This window comes from Lagenorhynchus albirostris, chromosome 11 (assembly GCF_949774975.1).
Source record: "Lagenorhynchus albirostris chromosome 11, mLagAlb1.1, whole genome shotgun sequence".
NCBI lineage: Eukaryota > Metazoa > Chordata > Mammalia > Artiodactyla > Delphinidae > Lagenorhynchus > Lagenorhynchus albirostris.
The window spans coordinates 86,515,911-86,541,706 of record NC_083105.1 but is presented as its reverse complement, the minus strand read 5'-3'; the positions used below and the strand labels follow the sequence as shown (position 1 = coordinate 86,541,706).

At 34.8% G+C, this 25,796-nt stretch overlaps 1 protein-coding gene across 13 annotated transcripts in view; it reads right to left on the bottom strand.

Annotated features, from left to right (window-relative positions):
• The window catches only part of C2CD5 (C2 calcium dependent domain containing 5), an 82,721-nt gene that overhangs the window by 19,327 nt on the left and 37,598 nt on the right, over positions 1–25,796 (bottom strand). For all 13 annotated transcript variants that reach the window (XR_009543570.1, XR_009543571.1, XM_060166724.1 and 10 more), the window contains 6 exons: positions 16,824–16,938; positions 13,658–13,753; positions 10,699–10,890; positions 6,984–7,170; positions 3,506–3,670; positions 1,795–1,935 (listed from right to left, as the gene is read on the bottom strand). Coding sequence is in view for 11 of the 13 variants with exons in the window: in XM_060166724.1 (XP_060022707.1) it covers positions 1,795–1,935; positions 3,506–3,670; positions 6,984–7,170; positions 10,699–10,890; positions 13,658–13,753; positions 16,824–16,938 (896 nt within the window). In the remaining 2 variants the exon portion in view is untranslated. The remainder of the gene's footprint in view (positions 1–1,794; positions 1,936–3,505; positions 3,671–6,983; positions 7,171–10,698; positions 10,891–13,657; positions 13,754–16,823; positions 16,939–25,796) is intronic.

Genomic DNA, 25,796 nt, shown 5'->3' with positions numbered 1-25,796 from the left:
TTTTCCCTAAGTTAAAATATAAAACTTGAAAAAATTTTTGTAGTATCTATAAATTTTTCCACAATAATTATAAATACTTCTAAATGAAATATTTTACATTATAAAGTATATTGAGTTTTTAAAAAACCGAGCCTTTTCTCAAGTCTTTATGAGGGCATGTTCCAAAAGATTTACAAAGATAACAAGCAATCATTATCTCTATTTGTTTAAATTAATAAAGTGCAATTTAAAAAAATCTTTTGACTAAATACAGAACTGCTTTAAAATAAAATTACATAGGGGTAAATTTAAAGGCATGTCTTAAAAGAATAAGTACAAATTCCATTTTTCCTACATCACAATATTCTGTTGTGAATTATAAGTAATGAACATATCCAACTGGACACATATTGACATTCATCTGTACATTGGGGATCTAAGTCCTGACTTACACCCGAGATGTCAAGAACCACTTTCACTTCCACTTTGCTTTAGCCATTCACAGTCAAGGCCATAACTCGATTGTGGTATTCCCCAAAACATTCTACACTCAAATCTCCAGCATCAACTATAACCCCCATCTCTCTACACCTTGCCCTCTTCTGCCCATACTCCAAGCACTTCTGTTCTCTACTTAGCCAGGATCCCTGGATCAGAAAATACGAAAAATGCTCTGGATCAAAGTGAAAGTAACCCTCATCTGGAGGGTTTGTTAAGCAGATTCCTGGGCCCCACTTTGAAATTTTCATTTACTAGGTCTGAAGTAGGGGCCCCAGAGTTTGCATTTCTTACAAGCTCCCAGCTGTTGCTGATGCCACCATCACAGGGCACTTTGAGTACAACTAACTGCTCTAAACTTTACCCTGGAACTTTTTACTCCTTAACCTTTTACCAACCTCCATTTTTTTCCTCCATTCTCAGACTGTAGAGATTATGAGAAAGAGGCACAAATTCATATGGTTTGAGTTTCCTACAAGGTAACAGTCTCACCTCAGTTAAGCCTTGAGCATCTCCCACAGCTGACATCCTGATCACATTCAAGGGCACTATTCTAGACTCTTCAAACGTCCAATCCCATCCCAATACAATTCTACTGTCACCTTCCTGCTTTACTGAGATCCAGGCATATGATTTTTTCTCTCAACTGGCACCTTACCAGAAAACATTTCTAAGTATCCTCATTTATTTTCCTTTCCTTCAATATCAAAGGAAGATCGTCTATCCTTTCAAAGCTAACTATTCTACAGGGGAGTGCATGGGAAGAAGATCTGTGAGGGCACAGGCTCCATAAACCTTTCATGTCATTTATTCTCCAAGAAAGTTAGTTCATTCTGGATGCGTTTTTACAATGAAGTTCAATTACACCCTCTGAATTCAGTAAAAAAAACACTACACTCAGAATTCACAGTGCTTATATTATTGTGTTACATGTAAAAATGTTATAATTATAGTAACATGTTATGACATATAAAGCAGGTAATAATTATAGGAAGTGAAAGAAAAGAACCTTCTTATTGAAATTAATCCAAGTTTACAAAAAAAGCTCCAAAAGTTTAATATTTTAATTATATTTCAACCCAAACACTAATTTTTCCAAAACTAATTTTCCAAAACGAAGTTTTCCAAAATTTTTTTAACTTTTGTTAAACAAAAGATATGTTACCAAGTTTGTTGTAATTTCTATAATAAAATATTCTTTTGATATTTTTCACAGTTGTAATGATACAAAAATATCACACCAATTTAGGACCTGACTGTAAAAATATATATCTTATCTTCCAAAAACTTTAAGAAATTAGTCCAATGCAATAATACCTCCAAAACAAATGCATCTTTTTTCCCATGTGAAAGGTCCAATTCTGTAACTTCATCAGAGCTTTCTGATTGAGATCTCAAAAGTCTTGAGCGTTGTCTAGGTTCTGGAATGGGTGATCCTATAATCTCTTCACATATCTCCTAAAAGAAATATAATTGCTTTACATCATATGACTGTCTTTTTCTGTTTTAGGTTTTTTTTGTAAACTGCAGTCTTTTTTTTTTTATTGAGGTACAACTGACATGTAACATATTAGTTTCAGGTGTTCAACATAATGATTTGATATTTGTATGCTTCAGTCTGGTTTTACATTTTTATATTAACAGAAAACTACCGGGGGGGAGGGGAGTACGTAAAATGTATTCATAGTCCATATTTAATTATAACCTTTATGACTAATTAACCTTTTATAGAGTACATAGCTATTTCCTTTAATTGATAATAGCAACCTTCATACACTAATCCAGAAACTGTCACAGACACAGCAAGGCAACACTGACATCTAGTGTAAAAAGAGGACACTACAATTAGTAGGGAATTGGCGGTCCTTCCAGCTCAGAAGGTATTTTCTACTCAGCATTTAAAAGTCCTAATAACCTATAAAGAATTAAAGATTTATGTACCCAAATAAGATTCTAATCTTTCATATCTTATGCAGTGGTAATTTTTCAAAGCCTCACATAGTAAAATGTGGAATATGATATATGTATCTATGTATGTGTATATTTATATAATACACATATTATACATGTATTTGCTATGCAACTTATTTAGCTAAATAAACTTTGATAGTTACAATAATGATCTTTTTGAGGTCAGTGTAGGCTACAATCTTATATGGGTTAGTAAGCCTTCACCCATTTTTTAGCCAAAGATCACAGCTACTCAGAGGTTCTAAATAATCTGCTGGCCACAGGAATATCAAGAGAATGTGGGTATGTAAGCACAAATGTAAAAGACACAGCCTGTTGTTGGTGTAACAGAACTATCTTTAAAAAAAAAAAAGGATTATTTTAAAAAAGGTTTTTCAAAAATGTCTTCAATGTTCATTGCTAGGGCATACCTTGCATAAGACTGCAACCACACAGTTTCATAACACAGCTACCTCTGCAGCACCTTCGCATCCATTTATCTTACTTACACTTCACATTAACCTGCCCTAGATAAATCTGACAGGGTACCTATTACAGTGACTACAAAATGAGAAAGAAAAGACTCTGTATTCTTGAACATTTTTACCACAGATAAGCAATCTTTCTTTTTACTAAAAAAGAACATTTTAGGCCATTTCTTTAGGCATCAACAAGTATTTATCAGGCGGCTACTACCAGGAGGAACTGGTCCAGCCATTAGGAATACAGTCCTGATGGAGCTCCATTCTATTGGGAGTATCAAGCAGTAGACAAAACTCAAAAACATATTTCACACACAAAGACACATAGAGGTAAGAGAAACAGAAAACAATAAAACACAGAAGGAGGATAGGAAGTACCAAAAATTGACAGGAGAGTTAATTTTTTAAATAGGGTGGTCAAAGTCAGCCTCCCTAAAAAATAAGACATTTGAGCATGGATGTAAAGGGAGGTGAAAGAACGAGCAATGAGGAGAGCAAATCTAGACAGTGGCAGAAAAATCTCTAAGAGAACCTAAAAATGTACTAAAATCTAAATAGCAACTTATATATTCACAGTGGAGATTTATTTCACTTACCGGAGGATTGATTTCATATAATTCTTTATTCTTAGCAATCGTGTCATTTATCTTCTTCTGCATATGAGATATATGCTGCTCGTATGAGCCATCATTAGGAGTCTTCCCAGCAATCTGAATACCACCAGGCGTTGGTAAAGCTGCTAAATACACACCTGTGGCTGACTGGTAAAAATAATGGGGAAATAATCAGAAAAAAATATCTAAAGAATAATAGTCCTTAAGTTTTCATATTCAGGAATGTGGTCCTTGCCCTGAAGGAAAAAGATAATTAGCATCAGTGCTTGCATAGGACATATGTGGAAGGGCACAGAAAATCAGAACTGGTAACAGGGGTTGGTTACTTCAGCAAGAACTCTGGGTAGGTCGGGGACAGCAGTGAAAGGATGATTTACTTTTCACTACATACCCAACTGGACTTTAAAGTTTTTTGTTATGATTGTAAAAATCTGCACTGAAAAAAACAGGTTATAAAAATATGAAGGGCTTCCCTGGTGGCACAGTGGTTGAGAGTCCGCCTGCCGATGCAGGGGATACGGGTTCGTGCCCCAGTCCGGGAAGATCCCACATGCCGCGGAGCGGCTGGGCCCGTGAGCCATGGCCGCTGAGCCTGCGTGTCCGGAGCCTGTGCTCCGCAACGGGAGAGGCCACAACAGTGAGAGGCCCGCGTACCGCAAAAAAAAAATATGATTGAAAGTTGTTGAAAAGTAAATTTTTCATGAATGAGTAGCTTACATTTAAAGTGGCAAAAGTAAAAGGGAAACATGCAAAGCAAGTAAAGAAACTGAGTTCAGAAAGGACAGGAAACTTAATCAAGATCACACTGTCAATAAATGTGGGGAAGAGACTTGAATCTGTTTCTGACTCCAAATACCAAGAACTTTTCACTATACCATCCTGCCTCCATAATCACCAAGAGAGAAAACTTGATACAGACTTATTTTAAATATTTAATTAAATAACTACTAAATTGTGACTTTGTAACAGTACTACATGCCATTAGTACTGAAAAACTATTAGGGGAAATACAAAACAAGATAAAACACACACACACACACACACACACACACACACACACACACCCCTATGTACATTTATGTTTAAATATGCTTCTGTAAGGAAAGCAAAGCAAAAAAAAAATGTATAAAAGTACAAACATCAAATTGTTAACATCAAAGGAGTAGAATGGAGAAAAGAGAAGACAATTCTTTTAACTCTGGATATTTGCGTATTTTGAATTGTTAGAGGAGTTGTTGTTGTTATTGTTATTACACAATTGCCAATTTTGTAAAAGTCTTTCCTAGAAAGGTTATAGTACTCTATGATGAAGTCTGTGCACCAGATGAAATTGATCCCCAGAAGCTCTTTCTCCTGGGTTGTTCATGTGTCCAGGACTGCACTCACCACCCAGTCTCTGATGCTCAAGCTCAGAACGCCTTCTGCGCCATAGTGCCCCATCTCTAACACTTTCTTAGCTGCATTCACTAATGAGGCAACAGCCCAGAATGGCTGAGAACACAAACTCCGGAACTAGACAGGCCTGGGTTTGAAACTGAGTTCCGGTACATGTAACCATATCACTTTGGACAAGTCTCAACCTATCACAGCATCCGTTTCCTCGTCTTATAAAGTGAAGATAATATTACGTTCTTTCTGGAGCAGCCCAGTGCCAGACACCCAGGAGGCACTCGTCGGAGATTAGCTATCATGGAGGCTACTTGAGATTTAGTAGCTCAGGAGGACCTTGAGATTTAACTGCACAGGCTAAAACAGCACAAAGATCAAAAGCTCAAACGGTTATAATGAGTGCCACTAGTGATCAAGAAGAAAAGGTTAGTAAGAATCAGAAAAGGCAGTATTTGAGGCAGGCATTGAAGAATTATACCAGGGTCACAAACTAGTTTCCTGGGGCTCAACCATCAAAAGTGTTTGCTACAATTGGCAGAATGTTCTTTAAACTTCTGAATCTAAACCAAGCTCTTAGCTCCCAAGACACCCACCAATAGCTACAGTTCTGTATTCAGCCTGACTACACATTTATGTTATGCCCTCGCTAAGCTTGTTAGTTTTTAGATGGGTGAATTATAACTAACACTCTTTTCCCCAAGTTAATCTAAATATCAAGTATTTTAATATGAATCAGATTACCTTTATTAATCACTGCAAATTCATCTTGTTAAAAAAGTGAGATTTCCTAATTAATCATCAACACACAATTATCCCCTACATACATAAATTTGCATATTTGCTTTTATAGAAAGAACAGATGAAGCAGGAAACAATTTAGCATTTTATCTACAAATGCATACTGAGAAAAAGAAACCAAATTCCATAAATTTCTTTCTTTCTTTATTTATTTTGGCTGCACCGGGGTTTCCTTGCGGCATGCTGACTTCTTAGTTGTGGCATGTGGCATCTAGTTCCCCAACCAGGGATCAAACCTGGGCCCTGTGCATTGGGAGTGCGGAGTCTTACCCACTGAAGCACCATGGAAGTCCCCCATAAATTTCTTAAAATTAAATATCTATGCATGTCTCAGAAAGATGACAGAGAATTCCAATTTGAAAAGTACTGGTGACATAGACAAAAATTCTGGCTGGCAAAGTGTGGAGAATATGAGAGAATTTCCATAAATATTTTGCAGGTATCTAGTTCTCTGGCTACTTAAAAAGGCAGTTCTCACTTTCCCCACTGATAACTTTCTAGTCGGAACTTATTTTCTAATAAGCCAAGGTGAACATGAAGGTGAGATAAAGAGCTTTTCACTGCCTCACAATTTATTAGCACTTCAGAAACACACGTATTTTATTGCACAATCCACTGCTGAGCACTGGTGCACATGTCTCTCATGTACTGATTTTCTCCATTAAAACAAAAGATTATTTTGGCACAGTGGTCCTCCCCGCTCAGGAGTGATTTTGTCCCCCAAAGGACATCTGGTAACGTCTGGGGACAGTTTTGGTTGTCACACTGTGAGGAAGCTGTTAGCATCTAGTGGACAGAGGCCAGGGATGCTGCTAAACATCCTACAATGAACAAGACAGCTCCATATAACGGAGTTATCCAGCCCCAAATGTCAATAGTGCCAAGAAGGAGAAACCCTGTTTTAGCAATGTACAAACAATAATAAAGTTCAGAACAGTGGTGGCCAACTTACAAAACAAGCTATACCTGGCAATTCTTAGAAATCTGACCATAGGAATTATGATCAGAATACAAAAATATAATAATAGTATAAAATATAAATAAATTTATATAATAGTTTATTAATTTAATTTCAAATAATAATCTTATAAATATAAAAACATTTGAAAGCCTATCACTAGGCTTTTTTTTTACTTCTTATAATGTCCCTAAAGCCTTAAAAGTCTTAATGCCAGATCTTTAGATAAGTCTTTTTAGGAGACTCTTTGAATCACATAAAACAGAATCTACAACTATAGGAATCACAAAACAAAAACAAAACATCGAAACTCACCGCTAAGCCCATCAACATATTTTCACCCACTGAGATCTGAATTCTCAGTCCAAATAAAGCGTTCATTCCTTTGAGTTTTAGTTTATTCATTAGCTGAGTATGCACTTCATATTCCATAAATGGCAACAGATTACTGATAGCTGTGGCATTTGCTTCTGCCTGTGCCTTCTTTTTTAAGCGACACAACCTGTTAAGGAAAATAATTTAGTCAGTGGAGAGTGTTCTTGGTACAATCTTAAGAAATGTCCAATTTTTTTAAAGTTTCTAAAAGTGTGCTTGATAAAACATTTACTTGTTTCAAACGGACTTCTTAAGTTTTATCAATAATCTTTTCTGTCACTTTTTTCACTGTACATACTTTTGCTAAAAGTCCTATTTGAATAAAAAGGAAAAAAATCTCAAAATCTCTAGAAATGAAATAAATACTGATCAAAATCACTAGAGAATATAATTTTGCATCTTAGGCTTCATAACTCCCTGTGATCATATAATGGGTGGATAGCAAAGGAAAAAACTTAATTTACTCATTAAAAGAATACAAAGCCTACTTGAGTGTACACCATGTGCCAGGCACTGTTCTAGGTGGTGAGCACTGATCAATGAATAAAACACAAAGTCCCTGTTCGTGCTTATATTTCAGTGGGGGCAGAGGGGAGGGGAGTAGGAATAAACAAAGAAACAAGGCAACCACAGATAATGCTTAAGAATCCAGTCTGTGCAGAAAATAAACCAGGTGAAGAAAAGTGAGAGTAACTCGACATAAGGCCTCACAGCAGAGACGACACCTGAACTGGAATCTTAAAAGCACGATGGAGTTGAGAGTGCTGGAAAAAGACAATGACGGAATGGAGCTGGCATATTAGAAGAAACAAAAGGAGACCACTGTAGGTCAAGTGAAGTGAGCAAGGGTGAGGGCAGCACAGATGAGGGTGCAGTTAAGCATGCGCGTGAGCATGTTAGGGGCTTCGGGTCATGGTGAGGCGTTTGATTTTATTCTGCCAGCAATGGGAACCCCCACATAGGTTTTACATAGTAACACAATCCAAAGTATATTTTAGGACATCTTTTATACTGCTACACAGAGAATGGAGTAAAGATAAGAGAACTGATGTGGGGATGGCAGACAAAAGGCTTAAATTTAGGTAAGAGACAATGAGAGCTTGGACTAAAACAGGTAGCTGTGAAGATGAAGGAAAGATCCCCGAACTGGCAAGCCAGGCTATTTAGGCCAATAGTTCTCAAACTCTGCCTTGCATCAGAACCACCTGGAGAGCTTGTTAAAAAACAATTACCATCCCCAGAGTTTCCGATTCAACAGGTCTGGCACGTGACCTGAGAATTTGCATTTCTATACGGTCCCCCAAAGATGGTGATGCTATTGGTCTAGGTACCACACTCTGAGAACTGCTGATGAAGACTAATCCCCTCTAACCTAAAACAGAAAAAAAAAAAAAAAACTGAATAAACTATATCTTTAAAAATCTTCCTAAAAGCATCACAGGACCAGGGCAAGGAGCAATGCCGGGTACAAACTTAAGGAGGTAGCATAAGGAAATTCTTTTGCGGTGGTGGGACAGTTCTGTATCTTGACTGCGGTGGTGGTTTACACAAATCTATTTGTGGGATAAAACTGCATAGACCTATACATATATATACAAATACATATATGAATGCAAGTTTAAAGAAGTGTAAAACTGAATAAGGTCTGTAGCATAGTTAACAGTATTATAACAATGTCAATTTCCTAGTTGATACTATACTACAGTTGCATGAGATGTCACCAATGGGGGAAGCTCATTGAAGGGTACACAGGACTCTGTACAATTTTTGCAACTTTCTGTGAGTCAAAGCAAGTAAAACACAATGAACAATAACCAGCAGAAACAACAGAAAAAAAAGATTTTAGATATTAAAATCATCAGTTACAGAATCAATCAAAGACTATAGTATATATTTGAAAAAGAACAAAATAAAACTTCTGGGAATAAAAATAGATTTATCAAAAATTTAAAAACACAATTATTAGGTGTAATAGCATATTAAAGACAGCTGAAGAGAAAATTAAAGAATTGAAAGATAAATAAGAAAACATCCAAAATATAACATAAAGAAACAAAAAGATTTAAAAACATAAGACAAGAAAATAACAGACATAGAGGAGGCAGTGAGAAAGTCTAACATACTTTTAATTGGAGTATCAAGAAGAGAGAACAGATGAAACACAGAACTAATCTAAAATTTTTTTTAGTTCATGAAAGACACCAATCTACAGATTCAAGAAGCCCAAGGTATAACAATTAGGATAAAGAGAACTCCATACCTAACACTTCATAGGGAAACTGCAGAAACCAAAGACAAATAAAATGGCTCACACACAGCCTGAGGGGAAAAAATAGACATAGTTCAAAGGAACAACATTTAGTCTAATAGGTTATTTCTCAACAGTCGCAATGAAAGCCAGAAGGCAGTGGAAGGGTATATTCAGTGTGCTTAAAGAAAATAACTGCCAGCCCAAAATATCTTTTAAAGATAAAAGAGACTCATTTTCAGACATGTAAAAATAGTTCACCACCAGCAGATCCACCAAAAAAAAATACTCAAGGAGATAACTCAAGCAAAAGAAAAACAATCCTAAATGGAAGGTCTAAGATGCAACAGGGAATGAAAGCAAAAGTAAATGGATTAGAAACATACTTTAGAAGAAGATGTAACATGCCTTTGTAATAACTTTGATATGGGGAGGTAGAATACCATATCTGGAAGAACTGGATACAGCAAGTATCACTTATGAAAACAGAAAAGACCAAAGAAAGAAATGGAGAAAATCAGCAGTTCAATTTGGAACAAGTATGAGATGCCTAAGAAAATGATGTGTAAAGCAGACAGGAAAGTATATGGGTCTGAAACTCAGAAGAAAGTTCTGGACTAGAACTATAAATTTGGGAGTCCTAGACTTACAGACAGCATACAGACTTATAGGGGTTGACAAGTTCAACTAGGGAGAAAGCTTTGAAAGGGGGTCCAAACTCACAGCTCTCAAGGAACAAGAAATGAGGAGGAATCAACAAGGAGTCTGAAGACTATACATAAAGGTAGGAAAAAGGAGGAGGTGTGGCATTGTGAAGTCAAAAGTTCCAAGAAGGAGAAAATGATCAAGTGTGTGATTATTGCTGAGATGTTAAGTAAAATGAGGACAGAAATGCTCAATGGATTTGGTAGCCTGGCAGTTGTTGGTGACCTAGATAGCTGCAGCTGTTTCCTGTGTGCCAACCACAATTTAGCATTTCCTATTCCAGTACACTTTAAATGGAATTCTTAACAGCTAACTGAAGTTGTAAAGGAAACACCATATAGCACTGTTCTTAAAAAGATGAAAAAGTCAATTTCCACAATGTATTAGATATTTAATGTCATTAAAGCATACTGAGTCACACCCCCAGCCTGCAACAGGTGAATTAATAATCCTCATAATAATACACATTTGTACAGAATTTAAATGTTTAAAACTGCTTTTGCATATAAACTTATCTGAGTTTCATAAAGAGGGTATTTTTCCTCCATATTTTCCATACAGTAAAATAAGAGGTTCAGATAGAATTGCCACGCCTGCACAGGATCACACAGGTAGGAAGGAGCAGATATTTGAAAATACGTCTATTTGACTCCATACCCTATACTCCTTCAAGGACCCCAAATACCGTCTTCACAAACATACCTTGCTTGAATAAGACAACCTTTTCCAATAACTGCTGCATCCATTGGGAGGTCTATAGTTGTAAAGAGAACATCGGGAACTTTTTGTTTCCTGCAGTTATAGCAATATGTGAGATGAGCTGGAAATGGCATATTCAGTTCATCATACGGTATATGGCAAAATCCACAGCCTGCAGGCAAATTTTCTTCTAGCCTATTAAGAATACATTAAGAAAAAAAAAGTTATTCTTGAAAATTCTATGCATTTTTTCAAAAACATACATTACATATCCAGTACTTGTATACAAACTACACCACAACTTCGACCATAGTTAAGTACCACTATGACTGATAAGAAATGACCAGGAAATCAGAACCATGCACTGTGCTATGAAAGAAGAGGCTTATACAAGTAGAGTCATTTTGCATCAATTCTTATGTTTGATGACTTACCACCTGACAAAAACCACTATTATTCCAATGGTTTTTCCTTTGGGATACAACATAAAAACAAATAAGCGTGACATTTTTCTACTGTGTGACAAAGATAACACAAATAAAATCACAAAATAATTCCTAAGAAAAAAAACTTTTTAACCAACCTAAAAATTTGAAAAAATTCTATGGTTAAAAACAAATCTATTTAAGAGGAAAAAATGTAAGTTAAAGCTAGGCATACTCTAAAGTTTCTAATTTATGATGTCTGTTTTAGCATTTCTGCGAAACCAAAACACCTGTGTTTCAGAAATGAATATCCATCATACATAAAGAACAAATGAAAAACCCACAACCTCCCCATTCACTGTAAAATGTCTGTTGTATTGTGCTGTTTATGAAATCATTTTAGAATGATTAAGTATTTATTCAGTCATTAAATATGAGGAAATGAGGAGAACAGGAAGGGAAACAGAGGGAAGCTCCATGGAGAAATCCCAGCTTTCACACAGCCACATCTTCTATGGCTCTGGTAAGATGTGGGTTCTCAAATCCCTTTCATCTAAAGCAACCCTTTAAAAGTTGAAATTTGGCAAGTAGACACATTAAAAAGGGAAAAGAAAACTCATACAACACCTATCAAGAGTCAGACTTTCTGTATTCTTTGTATACATTATTTTACTGAATTTTCACAATAACCCTCTAAATCAAATTAAGTTTCTCCCAGATAGTATTCTTTTATTGTTGAGATGGCATTCTCGCCTATTTGAAGTAACAGGGGAATCAGACAGATCTGGGCAGAGCCGTGTGACTCTGAGCAAGTCATTTAACCTCTCAGAGCCTCCTCTATAAAAGTGTAACAACAATATCTACCTAGAAAGGGTCTTTTTTGGGTTTTTTTGAAGATTAAGTAAGAAAACTATAGCTAAATACTCACTCCCAACAGAGGGCAACAAAAACTAGTTCCACTTGGCCTGAAACGAAGCTGAGATATTCAGTAACTTGCTCAGTCACACTAAGTACTAAGTAGCAGACCTCAGATTCTTATGCCAGTTTATTTGAATCCAAAGCCCATGTGTTACAAGGGGACACAGAAAGATGAAAACTGGGGCAATTTTTAACTAAACACCTCACAGAAATTTGAACATAAGTGGTGTAACGTCATAAGGAATAAAAAATAAAAGTGCTAAAATTTATGAAAGCATTTGAAATATGAAATGTACAAAAGGCATTATCTTTGAATACTCATACCCTAGGGAATTTTTTTCTTCCTTCTACTCTCCTACATTTTTCAAATTTTCTCTAGTAAGCACTAGTAATTTCATAGCAGAAAGAAAAAGACATTTTCCTCTTTTACAAGTAGGGATGGTATCTGTTGCATCAGTCTGCCATTCAAGAGAGCTCACTGTGTCCATCCAAGCCACAATACCGAAACAACCAAGCTGGATGGGAAAGGTTGTTTGTTTAATTAGGCTTCTATCTAGTGAAGAATGGAATCTATTGACACAGGTGAGAACTATATGACAGGACTGGGACAACTCACTGGCAAAGTCAGTTTTCTCAAAGGAATATTCCAATTGTTCAATATACTTCAAAATGTCCCACCTCCACTTTCCTATTTACCATGACTTTTAATGCTCAGAAATATATTATGGTCAAAACCCATTTTTAATACTGACAAAAGAAGAAACTGACCAAGGTCTTCTGTGTGCCTACCAGAGCTAGCATATCTTTCTTTGCTATACAGAGACTTGCAAATTTATTCTAAATTTGATCACATACAGAATTTTTTTTGCTTTTTTCCTTAATATACACTAATACATTAATACCGGGGGAAAATAAATATGCATAGTGTAGAGCAAGGGGTATTTAAAATTTATATTATTTGGGCAAACTCTGGTACCAAACTAATAGTTTTTTGTACATATATTTGATAACTTCATCGCTTTATGGAAAATACTTATGACATTTATGGAAGCTAACAGATTAAAGGGACCAATAATCAAATAAACCAAAAAGTAATCTCATTTTACCTAATGCTTTCATTTTTGCTTTCTCTTTCACATATATTAAAGTTATATTTCATGAAGCTTTTATAACATAATTGAAGCTTTTATACATAATTTTCGGATAACATAGTATTTTGATTGTTTTGTAAATTAAGAATTTTATGAGAATTGTTTCATGACCTTTTCCTGTTTTGGAGGTAAGAGAAAGGAAAAGGAAAGGAAGAGAAAACTCAAATAAAATAAATTATTTCTACACTGTAGCAAACAAAAAAATGTATATTTGAAATCCTTCGATTGGTAATCATATGTGTAATTTATCAAGATAATAGAACTAGTGATGTGTCATACAGTGCAGAATCCAACACTTCTTTGTTGCTATGGATTAAGTAAAAATCAGTAAAGTGCCTGGTCCTGATTTCAAAATTGCACACCTATAACCCACCCTCATAGAGAAGGACTAGCCCAGCTCTGAGAGGAAGAAAGTCAACCTCTCCCTTCTCTGCCCTTAAGGAAAATAAGCCAAGCTGTCATGACAACCTCTGTTCCAAACAGCCCTCCACGGTGCCATCCTGCAGAAATCTAGGGTTCAGTACAGCTGCTGTGCCGGATGCAGATAAAATACAGACCTCTTCACTACAAAAGAAAAAAACATAAACAAGTTAACATTTTCAGGGAATCTAACTTTGGAAAATGTTAACTATCAAAGTGATACAAGGGTGACAATTTAAATTTAAAGTTAGACTCTACTAAATATTAGTATCACAGAATTACCTCCTAAACCTAGAATAGAAAACAGAAATAATGTTGTTAAAATGGAAAGGATAAGAATTCTTTCTTATTTAAAAATTGTAAAAGATAAAGCATAATATTAATGACAACTGATTCCTTTATTTTGTTTTTTGTTTGTTTTTTATTTTTTTATTTTTCCATGGAAAGGCACTTTATTTCTAATATAGCAGTGTGACTCCTTTAAAACATGGTAAAGCTGATAAAGACTGGAATGTTTCAAAATATCCAGCAATAACCCATCAAACTGTATTAAAATACTCTTTAAATGTATACTGAATTTTATTAAAATTATTCTAAAGGCACAACTATGTAAATATCTATATTGTTATAGCTTAATTCAAACTTAATAATAAAAAGATATCTGAAACAAATAAAATACAAAATAAACTAAACAGAGCTTTTGGTACATCATTATATGTATGATAAAAACTGATTTTCAAAAGAATTCTTTGAAACTCTTGATTACATACCACCCAGCCTGAAAGCCAAAAAAATTAAACAATCAACATAATTATTGAATGAGATCACCCAAAGCTAGTGAGAAAAGTAGCAGTCTAGGGACGAAATGCTGGAAACAGAGAGTAAATGGACCAGAAGAAAGGATATAAAAGAAATGGTCTGTAAGAGGCCAGGCTTACAATGTTTAAGTGGGCACTTAGAACGTCAGAAAAAGTAACGGGGAGCCACAGAAGGCGCCAAATCAAGGAGCTACAAGAGCAGGTGTGAATTTCAAGGTATGCATCTCAGGGAACTGAATCCAATAATAGTAAGTAGGATGGGTTAGAACAGAAAAAACTAGTAAAGACAGGATTTAAAGACAAAGACATTTTGAGGTCTAGAGGGAAAAGAGAAATTTGTATCAGGTGAATGCAAGCTTCTAAGTAAATTAATTGAACTCATTTCTATAGACTCCTGCAACTGTGATTTATCTCCAGCCACTGATCTACACCTGTGGCCTTCTCCACATGCTAGTCTTTTCGCCTTGAAAACCCTCCCTATGCCTTTTCTCTTCACTGATATAACTCATGCTCATCTCCCAAGATTCAGTTCAAGCTTCAGTTACTTCCTTAACACTTTCTTCCAATCCTACTTCTAACCTCCAGCCTTCTGAGATCCTAAAGCATCCTAGGATGTCTCTGTCATAAAATATATTATACTTGTCATAATTCTCCAGGAGAATGTGAATCTGATGGCAAGAACTATGTCTTTTAAAACCATATCCCTAAGACCGGAGAGTGCATGACACGAAATCCATGAATAAGCAAGACTACCTGGGGAGTAAGGCAGGATAAGCATAACAAAGTTAGTCATTTAACAAAAGTAGAACAGCTACTATAGGAATACAGCAGTTCAAGGGTATAATACGTGGTCTGCAAAGGAAAAGAAAGGGTCCTCAGAAGATGAAATAGCATGGCTCTGTAACATCCTCATTTACTAGTCTAATCATTTTTCTCCAACAAAAATGATCACCACCACCACAAGAGAGTTATCCATGTAATAGCTGGCAGTGAGAATTATCCAACACAAGGTGGAAAAATAAGACAGCAGAAGGTCACACAGTTTCTAGATGATATCCAATACAAACTTCTGAACGAGTGGAAAGTAGGGTTCAAGGATGGCAGATAGCAAGTAAAGTCAGAACCTATGTAAGGAACTGGGAAAACTCTTGGTTAGGATAAGGGTCAAAACAAACTAGGTGTAAATGAGCAAATGGGATGGGTGGAAAAATATTAAGTTGTGATCCAAGAGGGCAATTTTATGGTTTCAATTTTTTTTTTGTTTTTTGTTTGTTTGTTTGTTTTTTGAAGATGTTGGGGGTAGTTTATTAATTAATTAATTTATTTTTGCTGTGTTGGGTCTTCATTTCCGTGCGAGGGCTTTCTCCAGTTGTGGCAAGGGGGGGGCCACTCTTCATCGCGGTGTGCGGGCCTCTCACTGTCGCGGCCTTTCTTGTTGTGGAGCACAGGCTCCAGTCGCGCAGGCTCAGTAGTTGTGGCTCACGGGCCCAGTTGCTCCGCGGCACATGGGGTCTTCCCAGACCAGGGCTCGAACCCGTGTCCCCTGCATTGGCAGGCAGATTCTCAACTACTGCACCACCAGGGAAGCCCTATGGTTTCAAATTTTTAAAGAGAAGCAGTTTCAAGTGACAATAAGGTCCAAAATAAGGCTGAAAGTCACGTGGGGATAGAGGATTTGAGAATGAGAAAGTACAATGCCAGGCTGTTAGAAGGGAGATAACCTTGTTTAACTGGAGGAGATTGGCCAAGCAGTAATGAACAAGGCAGAAGAAAGTTTTGGAGGTAGAAAATTCTAAACTGTGGAATGTCATGGATGTTAAGGAGGAGAAGCTATCCAAATGAAAGGTAGGAGAAAAGTGGATTGAGAACTAGGAGTATGGAAGTCCCCTCCTAACTGGGTAGAGTTAGAAAGGATGATTTGTTGGCAGGAGAAAGTTAAGTTACAGTTAGTAAAAAAAAAAAGGCAGAAAGAGTTTACAATGAACTTTAAAGACACATGGCAAGTTCATTTACAATAGATCAAGGGTTCCAAAATCCCAGAGGAAGGAGTTAGTGGAGTCACAAACTGGAGTAAAGTAGGCCTAGAGTTAATACTTGCTATGTGCCAGTATTATATTCTCATTTAATCCCTCAATAACCTTAACTGATAGGCAGTTATTATCTCCACTTCAGTGTACAAACTGAGGCTCACAGGAGTAGAGTAACTTTCCCAAAGTTTCACATTAATTAAGCAGCAAATCTGGCATATGAACCTCGGTGTGATATACTCTAAAAAAGCCCATGCTCCTGGACCACTCCACTATTCTTCTTTTCCCTGTATCTGCATAAAGCTTTCCCCCTTTCAGATGACAATCTGTAACTTACAGCATCTAGAAAATCAAGTTGTTTTCATTTACCAGATGCTAGTTGATTCACTGTAGCCCACTACAGCATGACAGCCTAATGCTTTGGCATGTGATTTTATTTCTTGTCTGATTTCTGCCCACCACGCATCTCGAGTTTCTGGTTCATCTGAAAAATAAATTTTAAATCAGTTCACTACTCAATAGCACATTGTCTATTTGAACAAGAAATGGTTAAAATAAGCATACTCTGGAAGGCAAAGAAGTACTATTCTACAACAGTTTTTAAAACTTCACATCTTTAAAATGCTACTTCTCAAAAAGCTTATTAACATTTTAATTTAATGCTACTTCTCAAAAAGTTTAACATTTTAAACTCGATTGCTAGAAGATAAACCACCTAGTTCTATTTGCTTTATTACTTTAAGGGACATCTACAGGGATGTATTTTATTAGATACAACTTGAAAGGTAGACCCAGAGTTTCCAGATTCCAATCTTAACCTAAAAGGACACCCTATGTCTCACCTCCCTGAGTGGATACCTTATGAGTTATATCCATAAATTTAACTTAAATTCTGATTTCATTTCCTGGTACCTATTTTTTATAATGCGCTATATTCTGGGTTCTTTCCAAGGCAAAGATTTGTCAATGTGAAAAAGCAGAAAGCCATCTGTAGCCATTCTTCTAAAGAGATGTGGGTCCTGAAGCAAAGTGGCAAGAAATAAAGGGACTGGCCAATGCAAAATAAGGAAAGCAACTACATTTAAAAGATTAATACAAAGAATCTGGTTAATGTTCATAAGGACAAATTTCAGATAGAACACTGTAACTCCATAAGTGGCTCTGTCATTAAGAAAATGCTTTAGAATCACAGAATTGCATTTTATTACCATAAGGAGTCCAATATTGCTTGTAATGGAGCATTATAGATGGAGCATCTGTCACACATACTTCCTAATCACTTGCATTTAGCTGCAAACTACTGATGAACAGCAGCTGCATATATAGTAACTTTTTAAGTGCAAAGATGTTTAAAAAAGAAACGGTCTATAATCAGCATATCCTAATTTGTTTCTCTTTGTGGCACTTCCGTTTGGGAACAATTTGGAATAGAAAAAACAACTCTAAATAATATGCTAAGTTCTTACTGTAAATTTTCCACATAAAAGGCACTATTAAGACTGAAAATCAAACAATCCAAAAGCCTTCTTTTTGAATTTCAGTACTTATGCAGTTTTCAAATACGTTTTTCAAAATAAGTAGAATAAGTAGAATCATACTCACTAGTGAAATACTGAAGACAGCAAAGTAAAGAAAGGTTAAAAGGCTTGGTATAGCTCACATTCCTATGATCTCCCCCGCAGGGAGGAGATCAGCAAAGGGGAGAAATGAGGAGATAAAAGCCAGAACTACAAATGATGCCAGCCAGTTCTTGATTTAAAGTTTTGGATCCAATACAGAGCTACCTTAAAACTTTCTTTCAGAAGAAAAGAAAGAAAGGCAAACTCCAGGAAACTTAGGAAAAGATCAGAGTACGAGATAAAATAAAGAAGGAAAAGAAACAGAAACTACTACAATATGGTGTTAGCAATCAATATTATGAATTAAGAAATGTGTGAGACAATTAGGCGGCCCTATTTTGCACATACACTGCTATGTTAAAGAACTTCTTCATATTCCTAACTGACATGTAGACGTCAACAGCACAAATACACTTTCAAATCCATTCTTTTTAGGACATACATGTTTTCAGACCAATTTGGATATCTATTTAACATCATCCTTTCCTAATAGGGAAATTTTACATCATTAAGATGAACTATTATTCAAGTAGTTGCTCAATCTATCAAAGTACTTATGATCCTTTGAAAATAGATATCACAAATAAGAGAAATATATCTCAGTTTAGAAAATAATTATTTTCCTGAAAAACTATGTAAAACAAAAAGTCTAACTTTTCTAAAATTTAATAGTAGAACATGCTATTTACTTTTTACATCATCCCAGTAGTTTACAATACTACTTGCTAAACCAAATAATCGTACACTACATTTTTAGATTTCTCACATTAGGTTTGCCTACATCTTGCTGCAAGTAATACATGGTAGCTTTTCTGTTTTGAAAATGAATTTTACAGGAAGTAATCCACAATATTGTTTAAATTAATGAAAAATGGAGGAAGTTACTTATTTTAAGTTCAAGATCTATTTATTTAGAAAGGCCAGCATGCCTAAATGGAAAAATATGTAATAATAATTACTATGAGATACATGTAACCACAGAGAATACAAAGTTTTTTTACATCAGACTTACCTTGGTATAATACATAAAATAATCAGATAATTAAACCAAACACTATGAAAGAATAAGTGGCTGATTAAAAAAAAAAAACAAGAAAAAATGCTGAATGCAGCGCAAGTAGAGCATTCATTCTCTTCTGACAAGTTCACAAGCAGCCTTTATTTTTGACACATGAGCCACACAATTACACATGGGGATGCCACTGTTGTACTTAATAAAGTATTTACAAGCTTAATAAAAGCTAAAGAGTTACATAACAGGGGGGCTAAGGAAGCAAATGGCATATGTCCACACTCCAAAGAATTTCTTAAATTTGGTTTTTGGCTAAAGCAAAAGCTCAAAGAACGAAGGGTTTTGCAAAGCAGATTCAGCAGACAAGAGCCAGAAACAGTGGATGTTTTGGCGCATGCTTGGATCAGGTGACAGTACAGACTGAAAACTATGGCAGCTCACTGAAATGGTTACAGAAAGTAATGGCCCTAGGTTCTAGGTGAAAGCAAGGCAAGCATACAGTAGGGAGCACTTAATCACAAACTAGTAATTGGATTAACAATAATTACCTACAACTGTAAGCAAGAAGTCAAAGGAACTTTTTGGCTATTAAATTTAGGGGTTAATTAAGATAAAATTAGGATAAATCAATTTATTTAATATTACAGAAAAATTAAATTTATCTTCAAAGCCTATTTTATACTTAATGCCAGAGATGAGCCAGAGAAAATTCAAGTAGTAATCATAACTCAGCCTAACTTATTACCACTGAAAATTCAGAAATATCATAGTTGCCTAACATATTACCACTGAAAATTCAGAAATAGCATAGTATTTAATCCCTATTAATGGAATTTTTAAAGCTTAGAAACAGCTAATTACATTTCTTACAGCAAACACACTAGTGAATTTGAAGTGTTTTACTCACCCTACAAAAGTAAAAACTAAGGATTTACCATACTAATATAAAAGGCAAAACAAAGAGTCTGGCTTAAAAATTTGCTGGCAACTATACATGCCATATATGAAACTGGATACAATCTGGTCACTTGAAGGATATACAGCTGAGATGCGAGGGTTGCAAATAAACATTTCAGAGATGTCAAGAAAAAAATATTTTCACTTTAAATACCATGCTCCTCCCAATAATCTATAGAATTACTTATAATTATAAAAAGATTATCATTTTAGGAGATATTAAAAGTTATATATTTATACAAACTATATTTCATACTATTTTATGTTTTTCTTCTAAGGGTCAAAACTCTTCATTGCTAATATCACAAATCTTTTACTATATCCTTTTAATCGTAGGCATGAACTGAGCTCTAGACCTCACTGATGCCTTTTTTAGGGGTAATGTCTTCATGCCTGGGTTGACACCACAGTCAATTCACTTTACTACTGTTACTTGTCTAGAGCATGGCCATAGCTTGATATCTTGCCATCGTTTTAGCATTTTATCTTGTTTTTGAAGTACAGGTGACACTGGTAAAGATTCCTAAAATGACAGTAATAGTTTACACCTCAAAAAGTAAAGAAATGAACAACTCAACATAACATGCTTTTATAAAACTGAATCCCTTTGAGATTTTAGGCAATTACACACTTGCAACTAAGAAACGCTGACTACCTAAAGTGTTCAATTTAGTTCTATTTTTATATAGCTCTAGAAGAGAATAACTCTGTCCTTGGGAATCTTTTAATCTAGTTGAAAGAAAAATAGGAAATGGATAGTTATTCAATCTAATTTTTAAATAAGCAAGAAAGATGAAGTGTTAGGTAGGATTTTCAGTACAATGATAGTGTATCTTGTAAACGGACAGCACAAAAAGCTACATTCTCAAATACCTGAAATTAATATTCCAACCCAAAACAACCTTTTGAAGAAGACATATTTCCCCTAATGAAATAGAAATTAGAGAGTTCAGGTTCAAGGGAGTATACAACCTTAAACTGGATGGTGATTCAGTAAAGACTAAAAAGAAGAGTCTCATTATAGAAGAAGTGATGTGCAAGTCAGAGAAAACTTCAAGACATAGTAATTTAGAATGTTAGGATGGTGGTTGGGATACAATCCATGTTGGATCAAACTGGAGTCTTTACTATTTGTAAAAAAAAAAAAAGAAAAAGTCAAATACGTAATCTACTCCTTGATTGTGAAATTTCACTCTTTATACATAATGTAACTGGCGACCAGTTACATTATTTTATACAGAGAGAGAATGATATATTACATTTACATGTTACATTAAAATAATGTAACAGAATATCCAGTTACACTTTACATATACATATATATGAAAAGAGTGAAATTTCACACTTAAGGAGATTACCCATCTGACTTTTTTTTTAACAGTAAAGAATGAAAAGTAATGAATATCGTTACATTATGTATAGAGGGAAAATTATGTATTACAGTTATATGTCACATTATAAAGAAAAGCTCACATGTCACGCATGCTATATTTATGCCTTCTTGAACTCTATATATCTATTTCCTGAAAACCTTATTAAAATACTGAAAACCAAAAGCTGCTTAACTACTTTAGGCTTAGTTTGCACAGCTGCTCATGAGTGTCTCTCAGACATAGAAAAATAATAATTGCTGAGATTATCAGCAGAATTCAAGTTCCAAGAAAGCCTATCTCCATTTAACTAACACATACACACACACACACACTCACAGAGCAAAATAGTATAACAAAAAGCCTCGACCAGGTATGTAAAAAGGATGAGGATTTACACTGGATGAACACTGGTGTTCCCAATCCCCAGCATTGTGCTCAAGACATGGTGGGCACTCCACAAACAACCACTGAAGAAATATTTGCATGATCAGACTGATATGTATATTCTATAAATATTTCCTTATATATCAGCTGACTCATATTTTGTTAAAATTAAATATCTTTAAAGCAGTAACTATACATTTCTTAGGTTTTAACTATTAATTTTTGCCCCCAAAATAAAGTAAAATTTCTAAACAACTACAGTTCTAAAAACTAACAAAAAAGAGTAATATTTTCTAAATTCAGACCACTAATCTAGAGCTTGCATTATCACTAGCCAAAGTTCATTTACCATAAGATTGAGAAAATCTTCAGCCTAATGTCTTAAAATCTACAATCTGTCTAAAACTTAAAAAAAAAAAACTTTTTAGAATATTCTCAGAAACAAAAGAAAAGTTACTTAGTTTCAAACACCTTGTTTTACTAACTCAGGACTTAAAAACACTCTTAAAAATATTTTCTAAGTTTATAAGCTATTTCAAACTAGTACTTTTCAAACCACATTATATAACTACTTTATATTTCCTCTTGTCACTTCCTGAAAAAATTATCTAAGCTGACAGGCATCCTACACAAGAAAAAATAACAAATTTTACTCAACTCACTGAGACTATTACTAATTAAGAAACATGTATGTGTGAGCTATTCAGAAATAATTTTAGTGGTAAACTCAGAAGAAAAAAAAAGATCATAGCCATCTGAGAAACAATAAGCTCGGGCTATGAAAATTTACTCTTAAAAGTTTACAACTGAACTTTCAAATAGACTTGAGTTTCCACATGCCCCCTGAGATGTCAGACTTGTAGACATGTGGAATAACCATAATCTATCTTTCTCTCTCAGCTGAAAGTTGCCAAGAGCCTGTTTCACTCACCACATCCTACTAATCACCAAGTCCTGTGGATTTTACATTATAAATAGTTCGTAAATTTATGGTTACGAGTTTAAGTCCTGAAGCCAAAGTAGTAAGGTTGAAACTCTGGCTCAGTCACTTTCTATTTTACTTTGGGGAAACTGCTACATTTCATATTGCTCATCTACAAAATAGGAATAATGCCTATGTCAGGGTTGTGTTTTGAGGATTAAATGATCTACTACCATAAAGCACTTAGAAGAGTATGTAGTACATAGTAAGTGTACTATAAACCTTTAGCTCTCCTATTACCACCAAATCCTAGGTCACTTATCTGGCCAGTACCACTGCAGTCTACTAACTGGGCTCCCTGTCTCTAGTCTTGCTGCTTTTAAATCCATTCTCCAACCTCTAGTCAATGATTTAATGCAAATGTGGTCATGGGCTACCCTGTCTTATTCCTATGCACCTCCTGCTCCTGGCATGTCACATACAGATCCGCAAATGTTACATCCTCCTTCCTAACAGCAAGATTCATCTTGTCTTTCTCAAAGTCTGTTACTAGGCCAAAAAAATAAGAAACAAGGTAAGAAAAGGTAATAATTTTTAAATAAATTCTCAGATACTGAGTTCCCTTCTTCCTGCTCTATAAAAATATTTTCTATCACTTGTAGTTAACACAAACTAAGACAACAAAGCAGGAGAAATGGGGGCAGGAAAAAAAAGGTAAACTAACAAAGACATTCTAAATTAATGGCAAAAAACTTAAAATAAGTATGAAGTAGCTATGTAATAAACATCATCGAATGAGTAATGGCTAGGATATTGTTTTGCACATGCTTGAAGTTTCAGAACTACATTCACAGAATGTATTAACATGGCTCCAAATACACTGTCTGAAATATAAATCTGCGTGAATCTCCCATATACCATCCAACACTGAGCTCAAGAATTACCACCTCTATAAGCTTCCCTGCCACACAGCGTTAATCCTGCCTTCCTCTTTAACTCTGTATCTTGTATCACTCCATAACACACAGTAATCCATTTACATATTCTTCTATCCTCCCAGAATATGAGCTTTCTGAAAATAGGACGACTGGCACCTTTGCACACCTATTATCTAGTGAACTGTATGGCAAAAAATAAATTCTAATAAATGTGTGCATGATATATCGTATTTCATGAAATACTATTGTGTGATATAAAATGTTCTCCTATATTTTTCCACATTTTAATGTTTCCGAAATAGGAATGTCTAATAATTAGTAAGTATGTTTGACTACCATGTGTTCCCTTCTCTTTTCTCTTGGAAGGCATCTAACACCTGGTATTCAGAGGGTCCAGAAAATACAATATTGATGAGCAGTTTCTAGCATTAATAGAAACTGTATCAACAACTACTTTTCTTACTGATGTGGTCAATTCTTGATTTTCTATGGTAATACAGGACAGGAGTGGCTAAATATTCCCTAATGATGGAGAAAAATATATAAATGATTTGAATATATTTACCAAATAGATCACTTTTTTTCAGAATTATCAAGTTATTTTTCTGAAACTAGTATCCAAAAAAACCTGGTTTCTGAATATGTGCCAACTATTGGAATCAAACGATTCTAACACCTCAATCAAAAGCATACAACTATGAGCGCATTAAACTAAAAGCGTCATCTTTTAATACACTGTAACATATCCACCTTTTCTTTCTTATACTTACTACTGGACTTTATTTTAAATGATGGCAAGATATACTGCTTCCTCAACCATGTTTTTCCTCGCCAGATTCTGTAATTCTGCTTACATGGGACAAAGTCTTTATTGTGTCTACAAGATTTAACTTTTGCCTTTTCCACTTTTCCAAAACTGTTCTATCATTTAATACATCTCTCATTCTAAACATATGTGCCCTCACAAGGTTTCAGGCTCCCTAAATTATTAATGATTTATGCCCTCAATGTCCTGTACTTATGCAATTAGCCTTTTTCTCTGCCCACTACCCTAATCTGCCTATGTTTTAAATATATATTCTTATTTTTATTAAATGAATCCAGCAGGGTATTTTTAATTTCTCACTAAAAATTAAGTATAAAGCATGACATTACAAATGATTAATTCTAATCAATGTGATAACATGCTGGCAAAAACTTGGATAGGAAATAGAGGTAATTTCCCCAAAGATTTACCAATTGAGATCGGTCTAAATCTGCAAAGGTTGGACTTGATCAGATTGTGTACTAGACTGACTTTAGGTAAATCTACATGATGAACGTGAGTTACTTCATAGTCAAACATGCACTACTTACATCAGAACTTACATCCTGGACTCCTAAGAACAAAAAAAGTTTACAATACTGAAAAGATTATGGGATATTATCTCAAATGCTAAGCCTCCTGGTGTTTCTGTTTTTGTTTCTCTGTAAACAGATGTACTTTCTGACGCAATTAGCTGAAAAAGTTCTATAGGAAAATACCAGTTTCTGATACTAAATCAAAATGGCTCTAGTATTTAATTTAAATCTAAAATAGAAATAACATAAAAATGTAGATATTTATATTAACAGAACATGCTTTTAACAAAAAGAAAAATTGCCTTTGACTCTAAACCACATCATCAGCTGTAAAGCTATCTTAGTTTAGTTTCTTTAAAAGCTACAAACTATATTCATATGTAAAATTACTTAAAAAGAAAAAATATATCCTCATGTCGAAGAGGAAGGAGGAAAGCTTATGAAAGCTGTTAATCCCCCCAAAATCTGCTCTTACTTACCAAATTTTGGAACATTCTAGAATTATAAATAAAAATGCTAAGCTATACTTTTATAATATTTATAGAACACTAAATATATTATAATCAAATCTCAATTGAAGTTTAAATATACTTTACGATTATTAAACTAGTCATTTAATACTTATACATTTAACAATTAATATTTCCTTAATCACAAAGCTAATGCCAGTGTCATTTACCTGATATGAAAAAACTGTCCAAAATGTAATAAATATAATTTAAAGTTATCATTCTGAAAGTTAATCACCTAACAGAAGTCATTCATAGTTTATGGTATTTCTATGGTTTTGATTAAT